Raw genomic sequence first — 13,370 nt, forward strand, 5'->3', positions numbered from 1 at the left:
GAAGGAAGGAAGGAAGGAAGGAAGGAAGGAAGGAAGGAAGGAAGGAAAGAAGAAAAGCTTAACATAGCCAATTGACTGCTTTCAATATGTTCTAAGGTAATGAAAGGAGAGAGCAAACCTCCCTATTTCTTTATACAGTAAAAAATTTTAATTCAAACATCAATCATTGTAAGAATACTGAAAATAGCAGGAAAAAATTGGACAAAGAGTCATTTGAATTGTTTTGCCCCACCACAGTCATTGTGTTTCTCAGCATGTTGTGTGTGCAGAATACTTTGTAAGGAATAAAAAAGGGTGGGAAATTTTGTGGATAAAGAGAGAGATTAAAGAATGTAGTTTTTTTTTTAAAGGCAACTTGGTACTACGTCAGAGAAGACAAAAAGTACACAGTAACTAAACATCAAATTTCTCAAACTGCCCCCTCCACAGAGAGCAGGCACATGATACTTAATTTTCTTTCTTTGTGCCTAGGAGGAAAGGATAAGCTCATCCAATGAGAAGCAGGCACATGTTTTTAATGACAATGATGATGACGAAGGCGATGACGGCAATGACAATGATAATATTGTCACCTTGTATGTATTTTAAGCAATCTCAAAATATTTTGTACATATTATCTCATTTATACCAACTGCCTCATTTTATTAAGGAGACGTCAGAAGCCATCATGCACATTGTAAAGGAAGTCTCGGTGCCTTCTCAGCTACAAAATGAGCCAGTGGCTACAATAGAAGCACTGAAGGACTCTGGGTCTACTAAGGCCATGTTCTAATTCCATGCCATGCAGAATATATTGCAAAAGTATGGACTGGAGTAAAATCCAGGGCCCTAAGCTAAGTAATGTCTGTGGCTATTTAATCAGTACACAGGAAGCTGATTAAAGATGATAATAAACTGTTCAGTCACAAGCTCAAGAATGAACATAGCTTCATTCTCTTTATCTTCTCCATGCAGATGATTCTTAGATCTCAACATCTAGTTCTGATCTCTCTTCTGAGTTCTATTCCCACATCACCAAGAATCTCCCAGACATCTCTACCTTGCTGTCCTGTAAGGCATCTCAAACTGAACATATCAGAACACTGTCTTCTTATTGCCTTCCCTCCCAAAAGAGACCCTCTTCCAACCTTTCCTATTTCTGTTGAGAGTGATACTATACTTATAGAAACCCAAGTACATACCCCTGGAGTAATCACTGACTCTGATCTTTCACTCATTACCTATGTATAATCAGTTGCCAAGTCTTGTCAATTCTACCTGCAATAATATCTCTTGAATCTATCCTCACTCAAGTAGGCACAATATAAGTTCAGAACCTCATCATCTCTGACTGGACCACTGTCATAGTTTTCTCTTGGTCCCCTGCTTCCCGACTTTTACCTCCCTAATCCACCCTCCAAGTAGCTATCAACATAATCTTCCTAAGCATGGATCTGTCCCTAATACTTCTCTGCTGAAGAATCCTTAATAGCTCCCTATGAGTGGCTAAGTTAAAATAAAATTCTTCAACTTTGCACTGAAATTTCTTCACAGCTTGTCTCCAGACTACCTTTCCATACTAATATCATTTTACTTCCACATATATTATCTATATTCTAACCAAATCTTGTTTCTGGAATTTGGCATTCTGCCTTTTAATTCCATGTCTTTAAGGTACAAGCTCTTCCCCATTCCTGGTCTACTTTCCTTCTTTACCTCTATCTCCCAAAACCTTGCTTTCCTTCATAATTCAAATCAGCTACCATTTCTGCCCAAAACCTTTCCTGATGACCCTAGTTGTCAGTAATGTCTTCCCCTTATAAACATCTTGTAGATTATCATCTGTGCACGTTAGAGGCCCCCAGCATTCACTCATCTGTGTACATGTTACCACCAATAGAAGTTCCTTGAGGACAGGGTCCACTTTTGATTTTATATCCTAGGATGGAGCCTTGAAGATAACGTGGGTTTCCCATGTGCCAGCTGAATTGATAGCTCTTCCCATAGGCCAAAATTTCAGAATGCAAATATAAAATATCCCATGATCATAATCATTAGATTTTCAAAGTTCTTCCCATATGCTTTATGACCTAAGACCTCCTACTCTAGTGCTAAACCTCAGAGGCAGTAGGGCCAGATCAAAGTAAATAATAGCTCACAACCCAATCATCCACATTTATACAATTTACCTAACACATATCTCATTTGATTAATTTTTTTTTTTGCTTTTTGGAGGGCAATTGGGGTTAAGTGACTTGCCCAAGGTCACACGGCTAGGGGTGTGTGTGTGTGTGTGTGTGTGTGTGTGTGTGTGTGTGTGTGTGTGTGAAGCGTCTGAGGCCAGATTGAAACCCAGGTCCTCCTGACTCCATGGCCGGTGCTCTACTCACTGCGCCACCTAGCTGCCCCCATATCTCATTTGATTCTTACCTTATGAAGAGGATAAAAGAAAAATTATTTCCTCCATTTTACAGATGAGAAAACCAGCTTGGAAAAGAGAAGTGAATGCTAATAGTCACTTAGCTGTCTAATGACTGCTGGATGTGTGACCAAGACCCACATCTTCTGAATACAGAGTTGCTTTTCATTACAATCTTAGTCCCTACTAGCTTTTTAAGACTGAGATGAAACATGATAACACAATAGACCACAGAGAATTCCTATGTATTTGATACTAAGCTAATTAGTCATTAATTCTATGCAAAACGACACATGAATGTGGCTTTATTTTATGTTTAGTCAACTACTCTGTAAGGTTGCAAAATTACTCCTGTTTCTCTTCCCAGTGAGACTGTTGATGACCTTGGTTTACCTAAATGTTTTTCGTCAGTGAGCACGCCATTATCCTGTACTGGGTCCTTATCTCCCCCACCACATCCCAAGTCACAGAGGTTTTGGTCAAGGGAGAGCAGCAATGCTTCATGAAGAAATTTATCAAAGAGTGAAAGAGCAGAAAACTGTCATCTAAAAAAAATCACCTCCCCAAATATTTAACCAAACAATATCTTCTCACAAATGTGAGAAGTATTTCATACCTAAAAAAGTACTTTATTGGGGGAGCTAGGTGGTACAGTGAATAGAGCACCAGCCTTAGAGTCAGGAAGACCTAATTTCAAATCTGGCCTCAGACACTTGACACACTTACTAGCCGTGTGACTTTGGGCAAGTCACTTAACCCCAAGTGCCCTCCGAAAAGCAAAAAGAAAGAGTGCTTTGTTATGGAAATGCTTGTTTTACTCCATAAATTAATTTAAAAAAAAAAGTACTTTCTTCACAACAATCCTGTGAGGCAGGCAGCACAAGTTTTACGATTTCCATTTTAGAGTTGAGCAAACTGAGGCTCAAGACCACAGATGAGTTGTGTAGTCACTAAGCTGGTAAATATCAAAGCCTAGTTTAGAATTCTAGAGTTCAGGTTCTTCATCTGTACTGTCTCTCATAAGACAACTCTACTACAGCTAGGTCTCAATTAGTATGAATAATTAATCCCATGAAGTGTTCACATTATTTGAATTGACACTGCATATCTTCATTGCACTGGAACTAATTATCGTATTTTACACAATTATAACTTTGAATAATCCAAATTCAGATATATTGACCACTTCATGATAATCTCAAATCAGTTATCAGATATAACCTTAGAGGAATTCTCACCTGAAAGAGTTTCTCGGATTTGATTCTTTTGGCATTAATTAAGGAAATTTGTTAACAAGTTAAAACAAAATGCTTCACTGAATTCATTCATTCACCTTTTCTATAGTCAAGGGCTAAATGTCTCTTGCCCAATCAGGGCTGAATGTTAGGGGCTCTACCACACTTGTCTTTTAAAGTGATACATACTATTCTGCTTGGATTATATCTGTGGCTCTTAATTTTGTTTCTCTCTCAAGAAACTGCTGCCATTTTTATTTTTACATGCAAAGATACACTGCCCTTCTCCTTCCCTCCGTCCCCAAAAGAACCATGTTCAGATAGTTTAGACATATAAATGAAAAAACAGTTTTTCCTGAGACTGTTAACAGTCATTTGGTTCCTGGTCAAGAAGTCACTAAGTTTTTTCTTTTGTATTTTCTAAGTAATGCAACTTTATTTACTCAAAAATCACTAGGTTTAGTTTTTCAAGAAAGTAGATGTTTGCATCTGCAAAATGTCAGAAATATAACTAATGAACAGCCATTGTTCTGTGGAAGCATTCATTCATTTTCACATGGTTTGTCAATGTGATTTTCTTAAAAAAAAAAAAGGTTCTTCCTGTTGAATCTATTCTTTAAAAAGTCGGCTTCTTCCACTTAGAAAATATAGAATATCTTTCTTGTCCCCACGAGCAGAGATATGACAAAGATCATAGATGTAGACCTGGAAGGGACCCCAGAGGCCAGCTAGCCCAACTTTTTCACTTTATAGATGAAGCCATTGTAGTCCAAGGCCATGAAGCGACTTGACTGAGGTTATCTAAATAGCAAGGGTAAGAGGCAGGATTTGAACCTAAGTCCTCCAGTTCTAGAACCAGGGCTCTTTCTAATATATTAAGCTGCTTCCTGAATTGCAGAGTCACAACAAAAACAATTAAACCGCAACCCCTATGCTTAAATAATAAACTTGTTTAAGTATGTTCAATCAGGTTTGTCAACAGTTTTTTTGTGATGGAAGTCCAAACAAAAAGTAAGCCTAATACGAGTCATTTCCTTCCAAGCTTGGCTGTCTGAAAGTAAGAATTGTTCTGCTCTTTCCTTTGTAATCCCCCCAACACAGTGCCTGGCAAACAGCAGTAGGCACTTAACAAAGGCTTGCTGAACTGAATGATTCCTGGTATTTGGTGACCTTTAAAATGATGCTTTCGTGGCACCAGTTTGTCTCTGTATCTTCTTTCTTAGCTCTAAGTCCTTCAGACATTTTATCACGGTAGCTCACATATTCTCTCCTCACAAACTTTTCTGATTGCCTCTCTTATGACTTTGTCTTTGCATATATTATTACCCTTTCCTTCTGTATTTGTAAAGTCTCTCTTTTCATTTCTGATCTCATTTTACCATCAGGCATTCAGTGTGATGTAGTGGGGCAAGTACAAGAGCTGGCTTCCTGGCTCTGACATTGGCCATGGGTCCATGGGCAAGTCATGTAACCTCTGGGAGCCTTAGAGTTCTCATCTGTAAAATGGGGCTAAATAACATTTGCATTACTTACTTCATAGAGTTGTTGTGGAGAAGTGCAGATATGGAAATGAAGTTCTTGAGATGAAGGGACTTAACCAAGGTCACATGGCTAGTTAGTAATAGAGACAAGTCTAAAACTCCAGTCTCAGAATAATTCATAGTACAGTACTTTTTCTGCTATACCATGTTGACTCAGGTTAGGACAAAGTCCTCTATATTAATGTCAGAATCTACAAAGCATTATTGACTTGTAAACTATATAAAAGTGCATTATATACATGTGTTACTTTCTCCAGACCCTTATAGAACTATATGCATACAATATCCTTGTGTGTGTGTGTGTGTGTGTGTGTGTGTATGTGTGTGTGTGTGTAGGGAGAGAGAGAAATAAGAGGAAAGTAGAGATGAGGTGAGTGTTGTGCGAATTGGGAAGAGCAAGTATGAGCGATCCCAATGCAAAGCTTTTGACCTTTGACTTAAAAATGCATATTTTTCCACAGAGAATATAAATAAGTGGTTTCTCACTCCTCACAGTTGTAGGGACGTGGAACACACAGTGACAATTGTGCCAAATAGAATAGTAGGATCCTAGGTTTAGAGCTGGAATGAACCTTAGAAATCACTTAACCCAGTTCCTGCATTTTCTCTTTCTATATTCTCCTTTGGGAACATAGGATCATCCAAACTCTAGGAAGGGAAGGGACCTCAGATACCATTTAGTCTAATACCCTTCATCTCAAGGACTTCATTTCCATATCTGCAAAATTAGATGATTGGATTAAATGGTACTCTCCAGCTCTTACATTCTATGAATCTATGATTAACACTACACATCTAGAACCAATTATCTCCAGCAACTTGCTACTTCCAAACGACGTAATGATAAGCTGATTCATTTCTCATTTGGGGGCCATCTCCAGTCGCCCTGATCTGTATCTTGCCTCTGGGCTCAGATGGTTCCAGAGGAGAAAGTGAGGCTGGTGACTTTGCACGGCCCTCTCTCACTTAAATCCAATTCACTTGCAAGTCATGGCATCACCTTCCTGACTTCATGGTCCTTTTCAAGAACAAAGGATGAACATCTCTCATTTAGAAAGACACCTCTTTAAACAGGTTCTAATAGGCTCCATAATATTATTTGTCTTAATTTACAAAATAGGTTCATATTTGTATTTTTTTTTATTTTAATAGCTTTAAAAATGTTTTAACAGAGGGAGGGTGGTGTTGGGCAATGAGTCATGGATTCAGAATTAGTAAATCCAAATTCGCTTCCAGTTCCTGTTACTAACTAGCTCTCCTTTGACTCTTAGCCTTTCTGGGTCTCAAATTTCCTCATTAGTAAAAGGAAAGTACAGGATTAGATCAAGAGTTCTTAACTTAGAGTCCATAAACTTAAAAAAAATTTGATAAATGTATTTTAAGACAATTGGTTTCCTTTGGAATTCTGCGCTTTTTAGTTTGTTTAAAAAATATTATTCTGAGAAGGGGTCTATAGGCTTCACTAGACTGACAACCTCTTCCTCCCAACTCTCACCCACCTACCCACAGGCCATTATGTTACAAGACCTTGGCTTAAAAGCTCTCCAAGGTCTTTTTCTGTCCTAAAATCTGAAGATGCCTTAATTGTCAAACAAAGGAAGAAAGGTATGAATACAATGTATTTTGGACGAATTTGTGAACTTAAAAGTCTTATTAGCAATCACATCATAGAATGCTGTAGAATGGACAAATGATGATTTTTGTTTGTTAAAATCAAAAAAAAAAAAAAAAAAACCAACAGATGCTCCAAAGAAACTAAAACCAAACCAAATCAACCAAACAAAAAACTGTCTTCAAAGAATTATGGGAGTAATTTGAAATCAGGCTGGCATTGCTAGAAGTCATCTAGACTAGAGTGACCACCAAGCGTTGTTCATCTTCTGTTCTTTGCTGCCCCCTCATGTTTCAACATGTACCTTAATGTTTTGTTCCCACCCTAGGCCAACACAGGGGTGTCTTCTTGCTTTCTACAAAAGTACGTTCACAAAATGTCATGTGTAATCCTTAAAATAAATAAAGATGCCCTATCTTAAAACACACAAGGGAAGCTTAATATTTTAAATACCTCTAATATTTTCCAGTCCCTGACAAAACTTCTTTTCAGATACTTCATTCACTCTAAGTTATAGATGACTGAGTACTGTAATGTAATGCCAAAAGAAAGGCAACTTCCCAGGTTCAAAATACCAGCATAGGTGCTCTCTATTTTATTTAGTGACAAACCAAGAACAGAGATCAAAACATGACATCATTCAAAATACAGCATTTACTAAGTGTGATTAAATAATCTCCAAGGACTACCCCACCCCAGGACTTTCCAATCATTCAATCAATTACAAAGTCCCTGTTCCAAATACTTCTCCACCCCTAGGCTATACCTTAATTAAGTCTACCACAAAGCCCCTCTTCTCAAATGGAGATTAGTTTCCAAACATAAGTAAAATACATTCATTTGCTCAACCATAGAACACAAAAAGGCCAAAAGTTCCCCACCCCTGGATCACGATTGAATCTACCCCAGAGTTACATCAAGTTTAAACACAGCACTTAATACCCAAATGGAGGTCTTTTCTTCATCTTGACACGAGGCAAGTTCTCAGCAATCTTAGTTCCTGGAGAGACAAGGCTTAGCAAGGCCATAAGATACATTGCCAGTCCCTTCATGAATTTATCCTCTGTCTGTAGAACAGTCCTAGAACCCCTGAACACATTAGCAAAGCCCTCTCCCAGGATTTCTGTAAACATACAACAAGAAAATCCTTCTTCAGGGCTTCTGAACCAACAGAAAGGCTCCCAGACCCCTGCAACAACAGCACTGTCCTTCACCAGTGGACAGTATTCATTCTGTCTGCCGGACAGTCTCCAGACCCCTGCAACAACAGTACTGTCCCTCACCAGTGGACAGTATTCACTCTCTGTCTGCAGGACAGTCTCAGGCCTTCTTAACCAAATGCCAGGTTCCAGGACTTCTTCAACAGGACAGTCTTTCACCAGTGGACAAATCTGGCAAAATAACATCAAAACAGACAGACAAAGTACCAGCAAAACAGCCATGTCTCCTCAGTCCTTGGCAGCTCAGGGGGCAGGTCTCAAAAGTCCAGGGCAATTCAAAGCGGCCACCAGCAATCTCTTAGTCTCTCTCCACGAGGTGCTGCTTCCAAAAAGAACTTCCGCCTCTCTCTTGTCTCTCCAAATCTACATCACCAGCTCCTCCCACTTCAGGACTTTCTTTTCACATCAACAAGCCCATCCCACAGGTGGGATTAACAAACTCTGGGTTTTAATACAATCAATTTGAAAACCAAGCCAATACGAGGGAATCTTTAATTGCCATTACTATCACAAGTACATATAACAGTCTCACATTTTATCTCAGGAGAGAATTTAGAGGTGTGGCACGAGGGGCTCAGTCAGTCCTTAAGTCACAGTGGTAGGAAGCACTTTTGGGCTCCTGCCTACAGGACAGAAAGTCAGCCATGCTCAGGACCACAGTAAGTTCATAACAATGGCAGAAACAGGCCTCAGAGCTATATAACAAACAGGCCCTTTTACAGTGTATTGAGACCACAACACAGAGAGAAAGGGGAGTTGGAGACTGCTCTAGGATATTAATCTGTTTGTCTATCACATATTCCTTCAGTGAACATTTAGTCAGCAGCTAAGCTTTCCAGTGAAGATGGGACCCTATCCCCAGGGGAGATGTGACCCTCTCTCCAGTGCAGATGGGTTTCCCTTTGCCTCCAGTGAAGGAACCATATGAGTAATTCATTCTTAACAACCACAGGGTCATTGATTTAGGGCCAGAAGGGGCACAATCCTCTCATTCTAAATGTAAGAAAACTGAAATCCACACATATGAAGTAAATTACTGAAGGCCACATAAGAAGGAAATGGTAACCAAGAGAATTGGGATTTGAACCCAGGTCATTGAATTCCAAATCCAGGGTTTTTTTCCACTACACCATGCAATCAACACAATTAGTCTTTAGCAAATGGGAAGGACTTCAGTATTTTGTCTCAATAATGTGTCCCTAATCCCTAAAAGTACAGCTCCTCATTAAAAACAAACAAACAGAAACCTCACTTGCACTTATTTTTATTTATATTTGCTATGAACATAAATTTCTCATAAAGGTAGTAAAGTATGAATGCTATGATTTGAAATCTATTCTATATAGCAAAAGAACACTGATATTATTCCATAAATTTCTAATAGCAAAAGAAAATAACAAAGATTCAAAATCTGATAACTTAATAAGGACTTCAAAATGAAAGTACAGGAAAAGACCTCTGATAAACCCCTACATTGAACAGAGATATATCTGAATGAAGGCTCTCACATACTAATATCTATTTAGCAGAGAATAAAACAATATTTCACAGTTGTACGCTAAATGTCACCAACTTTAATTTTGTTTATAATCTAAACTTAACCTCTGAAGACCCAAACCCATAATAATCTAAAATGTACCACAACCTAAAACGTTACCTTCTACTACCAGATGTTAGATAATAGTAACACAGCAGGAAAGCACCAAGAAGAAGGGACATTCATCTTCCAACACAACAACTCTTGCTTATATGCTTTCATTAAGCCAAAATCCCTCATAGTTTAATACATATGAATATACAATGACACCAAAACTAGACTATCATTTTTGAGACTGATACTCTTTCAAAATACATCAGTTGGAAAGCCAACAGCAATTACAACAACATGAAAGGAGAAAGAAAATTGCACATATAAAGAATTTCATTTCATTTCATTGAACATGGATTCCCAAATACCATCTTCTAAGGTAACAACTTTAGCAGATCAAATAGTAATAATAATAATAAAGCAAGAAGGAAATGGCTTTTTGCTTTTAATTTTCAAAAAATGCTGTATGATTCAAATTTAATTTTTTTACACAAGGTTTTAGAAGGTCAATTTTCTTTCTATGTACCCTATATTACATCCAAAGAAATTAATCTTACCTGTTATAGTTGCCTTGTTGATGGATGGTTGGTTGCACATGGGTGATCTTCTGGCAGAAAGAAAACAAAATTAAGGATTAACTATGTGGAAAAAAGGCAATTTGTATGTTCTCTGAGTCATTTCAATGATTGTATTTTAATTGAAGAATTATTCTTAGGTTAGCATACACACACTGGGACTAGAATACATAGGCTCACTTAAATGGTGCTTTCTCTTGTAATCAGTAAAGTCCCTGTTTGATTTCTACACTGTAGTTCACGTTAAGCATGAGAGAATAGGAAAATATTAGGTCTTACAATGCTAGACATATGGGGAAAATCAAAAGCTACTGTACATGTCATCTAAAAACTTGGTGGAGGGAAAACTGTTATCATTGGCTTCATTCTATAATAAATGTTAGTTAAACTGCATTCAATTGAGGCAGAACCTAGAGAGAAAATCTAGAATTTCTATTTATATAAAAAAATGCAGCAGCCCACAGAGTGTTTCTATACTACTGACTGGTACTAACCAACTTCTTTTTTTGTAAATTTTCACTAGTGCTTTGATATTAGCATATTTTCATTCATTTAGTTATCAAACATCTATTAATGCTTGCCGTGCACAGAACACTATGTTAAACCTGGAGGAGATATGTTCTAGGGAAGTTATTCGATATAATTGTATCTGAAATCACAGATGTGGAATCTGTGTCTCACAGCGGGCAGTTATCCTTAACCTTTTTTGTATCATAGGCCCTTCTGACATTCTGGTGATGCCTATTAACCACTTCTCTGAATAACGTTTTTAAATTCACAAAAAAAAGTATATGGGACAAGAAAGGAAACCGATTTTTGTTGTTTTTCAGAAGTTTTTCGTCATCATGTATGACTCTTGGTGACACCACTTGGCAAACACGATCACAGAAACCTTTTTTTCCTTCTCACTATCTGTAAAAATCTCTGGTGGTTTCTTACCCTTGACTCTTCTTTGTGAAGCTTGCCTTAACCATATGGTCTTATGAAAGAGGAATGATTTATTCTAGTTGGATGACTACATACCATCATTTTATGCCTTTGCACAGGTCACTTAACATAAAAAAAAGAGATTTTATTTCTCATCTATAAAATAAAAGGGGTTGGGCCAGGTCAGGGGCTTTGAACTTTTTTGCGTCATAGACCCCTCTGGCATTCTGGTGAAGCCCAAAGGCCCTTTCTTAGAGTAATGTTTTGAATTAGTAAAATAAAATACACAGATTTACAAAAGAAACCAAGTATGTTGTCATATAGTTACACAGTAGGGAAGCTAGGTGGCACAGTGCATAAGTGCCAACCTTGGAGTCAGGAGGAACTGAGTTCAAATGTGGCCTCAGACACTTAGTAGCTGTGTGACCCTGGTTAAGTCACTTAACCCTATTTGCTTCAGTTTTTTCATCTATAAAATGTAGAGAAGGAAATGGCTAACCACTCCAATATCTTTGCCAAGAAAACCCTAAAAGCATCATGGAGAGCCAGACACAGCTGAACAACAATAATAACAAGGGTTATACAAAAACAATAACAAAGGTTATGCAAAAACAATTATATGTAGTTAATGGACTCTAAGTTGACAATCGCTGAAGGAGATCTCCGAAGTTCCTCCCTCCCAGCTCAGATTGTCTGTATGAATATCTCCATCAATAACAGAGATCATAATCCCTTTAAAGGTGACAAATTTATCCCCCAAGACCATTCTCATAGTGATGATGCTCTCTGAACATAGCCAGACTAATCTTCAGATGACAAGTAGAAACAGTCTATTTCTAGGCCCATCACCACTTATCCAGCTTGAAAAGACCATTAGAACTTGTGTTCACCTCCACAGGCCACAACAAAGCACCAGATAGGACATTAGTGGACATTTCCTACTAGCTACTACTATTCTGTGTAGCTAGGGGGTGCAGGAGCTAGAGTGCTGGGTCTAGAGTCAGAAAGATGGGAGTTCAAATCAAGCCTTACTAGCTGTGTGACTCTGGGCAAGTTACTTAACCCTGTTTGCCTCAGTTTCCTCATCTGTAAAATGAGATAGAAAAGGAAATGGCAAACCACTCCAGTATCTCTGCCAAAAACCAAAACCAAACCCCAAAAGAGTGATGAAAAGTTGGATATGGCTAAAAATGACTGAAACAACAAACAAGTGTTATTGCTAATCTTTCTGTGACCATCTGAACTGATGCAAAACTCAGGAATCTGGTATGAAGACCCTATTAAATATTCTCTTGCACAGTATCTTTTGTTAGGTAAATAGGTATGAGGTAGAGGGGAAAGAGCATGGGACTTAATGTCAGAAGACCAGGGTGCATCCTTTAGCATTATGGGGAAGTCAGTATTCTTATCAATCTCTATGGACTTCTATCCCTTCATCCAGAAAGTAGGGGTAACAATCCACGCACTGCCTAGCTCCACAGGGTTTGTGAGAGGAAAGCATTTGGTAAAGTACCAGAAGAACTGTCACTAGAAAACAGGGCAACAGCTCAAGGAGTTTACTCTGCCCTAAGTTGATAATTCATATGAACTCTCCTCCATAGAGCACTATACTTCCTTTTAAGTTTTATTTGATTCAATTTTAACACAAATAAAAATTCTGTTAATTATATCTCGACTGACTTCTGAGGGTTTCTTTAGCTTCATATGAAATAACAGATGATGCTAATGGCAATCTATTTTTCAAATGGAGGGGAAAAGTGATTTGGAAATCTGAATAATGGTAGCAAAACATATTATAACCCCCCCAATATTGCACTTTTCCTATGGCTGTGAAATACATCTGACTTACAGAAGAGGTGATGCACTGTCTTTAAATTATAGATAACAACAATAGTCCTAAAACACTAACATTTCCAGAGCACTTTACATATATTATCTCATTGGATTCCTATGACTTCTGGAGTGGGTACTATAATTTTCCTCATTTTATAGAATAAACTGAGGCTGAGAGAAGTTAAGTGGCTTGTTCAGGGTCACAAAACTGGTATTTGAGGTAGGATTTGAAATCAGATCTTTTGGACTCCAAATCTGTTACTCTACCTGCAATGTTATCCAAGTCAGGCCGATATCCCCTGCCTCTGAGCTAAAGGATATTCTTTTATCCCTTTGATTATTCAAAAGAACATTTTTTTTCTAAGAAAAGTACTAGACACATTTTTAAACTAGAATATACTAGTTTTAAGTTATTAGTTTATACTTGGGAAAATGGAATTA

At 37.9% G+C, this 13,370-nt stretch overlaps 1 protein-coding gene across 12 annotated transcripts in view; it reads right to left on the reverse strand.

The window, feature by feature from the left end:
• Positions 1-13,370, reverse strand: part of PDE4D (phosphodiesterase 4D) — a 1,918,796-nt gene that overhangs the window by 200,362 nt on the left and 1,705,064 nt on the right. For all 12 annotated transcript variants that reach the window (XM_069096357.1, XM_069096351.1, XM_069096355.1 and 9 more), the window contains one exon: positions 10,152-10,201. In XM_069096357.1, coding sequence (XP_068952458.1) covers positions 10,152-10,201 — 50 coding nt within the window. The remainder of the gene's footprint in view (positions 1-10,151; positions 10,202-13,370) is intronic.

Source organism: Petaurus breviceps, unplaced genomic scaffold (genome assembly GCF_028583685.1).
Source record: "Petaurus breviceps papuanus isolate PSGF00001 unplaced genomic scaffold, PetGlider_PUasm1.0 229, whole genome shotgun sequence".
Taxonomy (NCBI): Eukaryota; Metazoa; Chordata; class Mammalia; order Diprotodontia; family Petauridae; genus Petaurus; species Petaurus breviceps.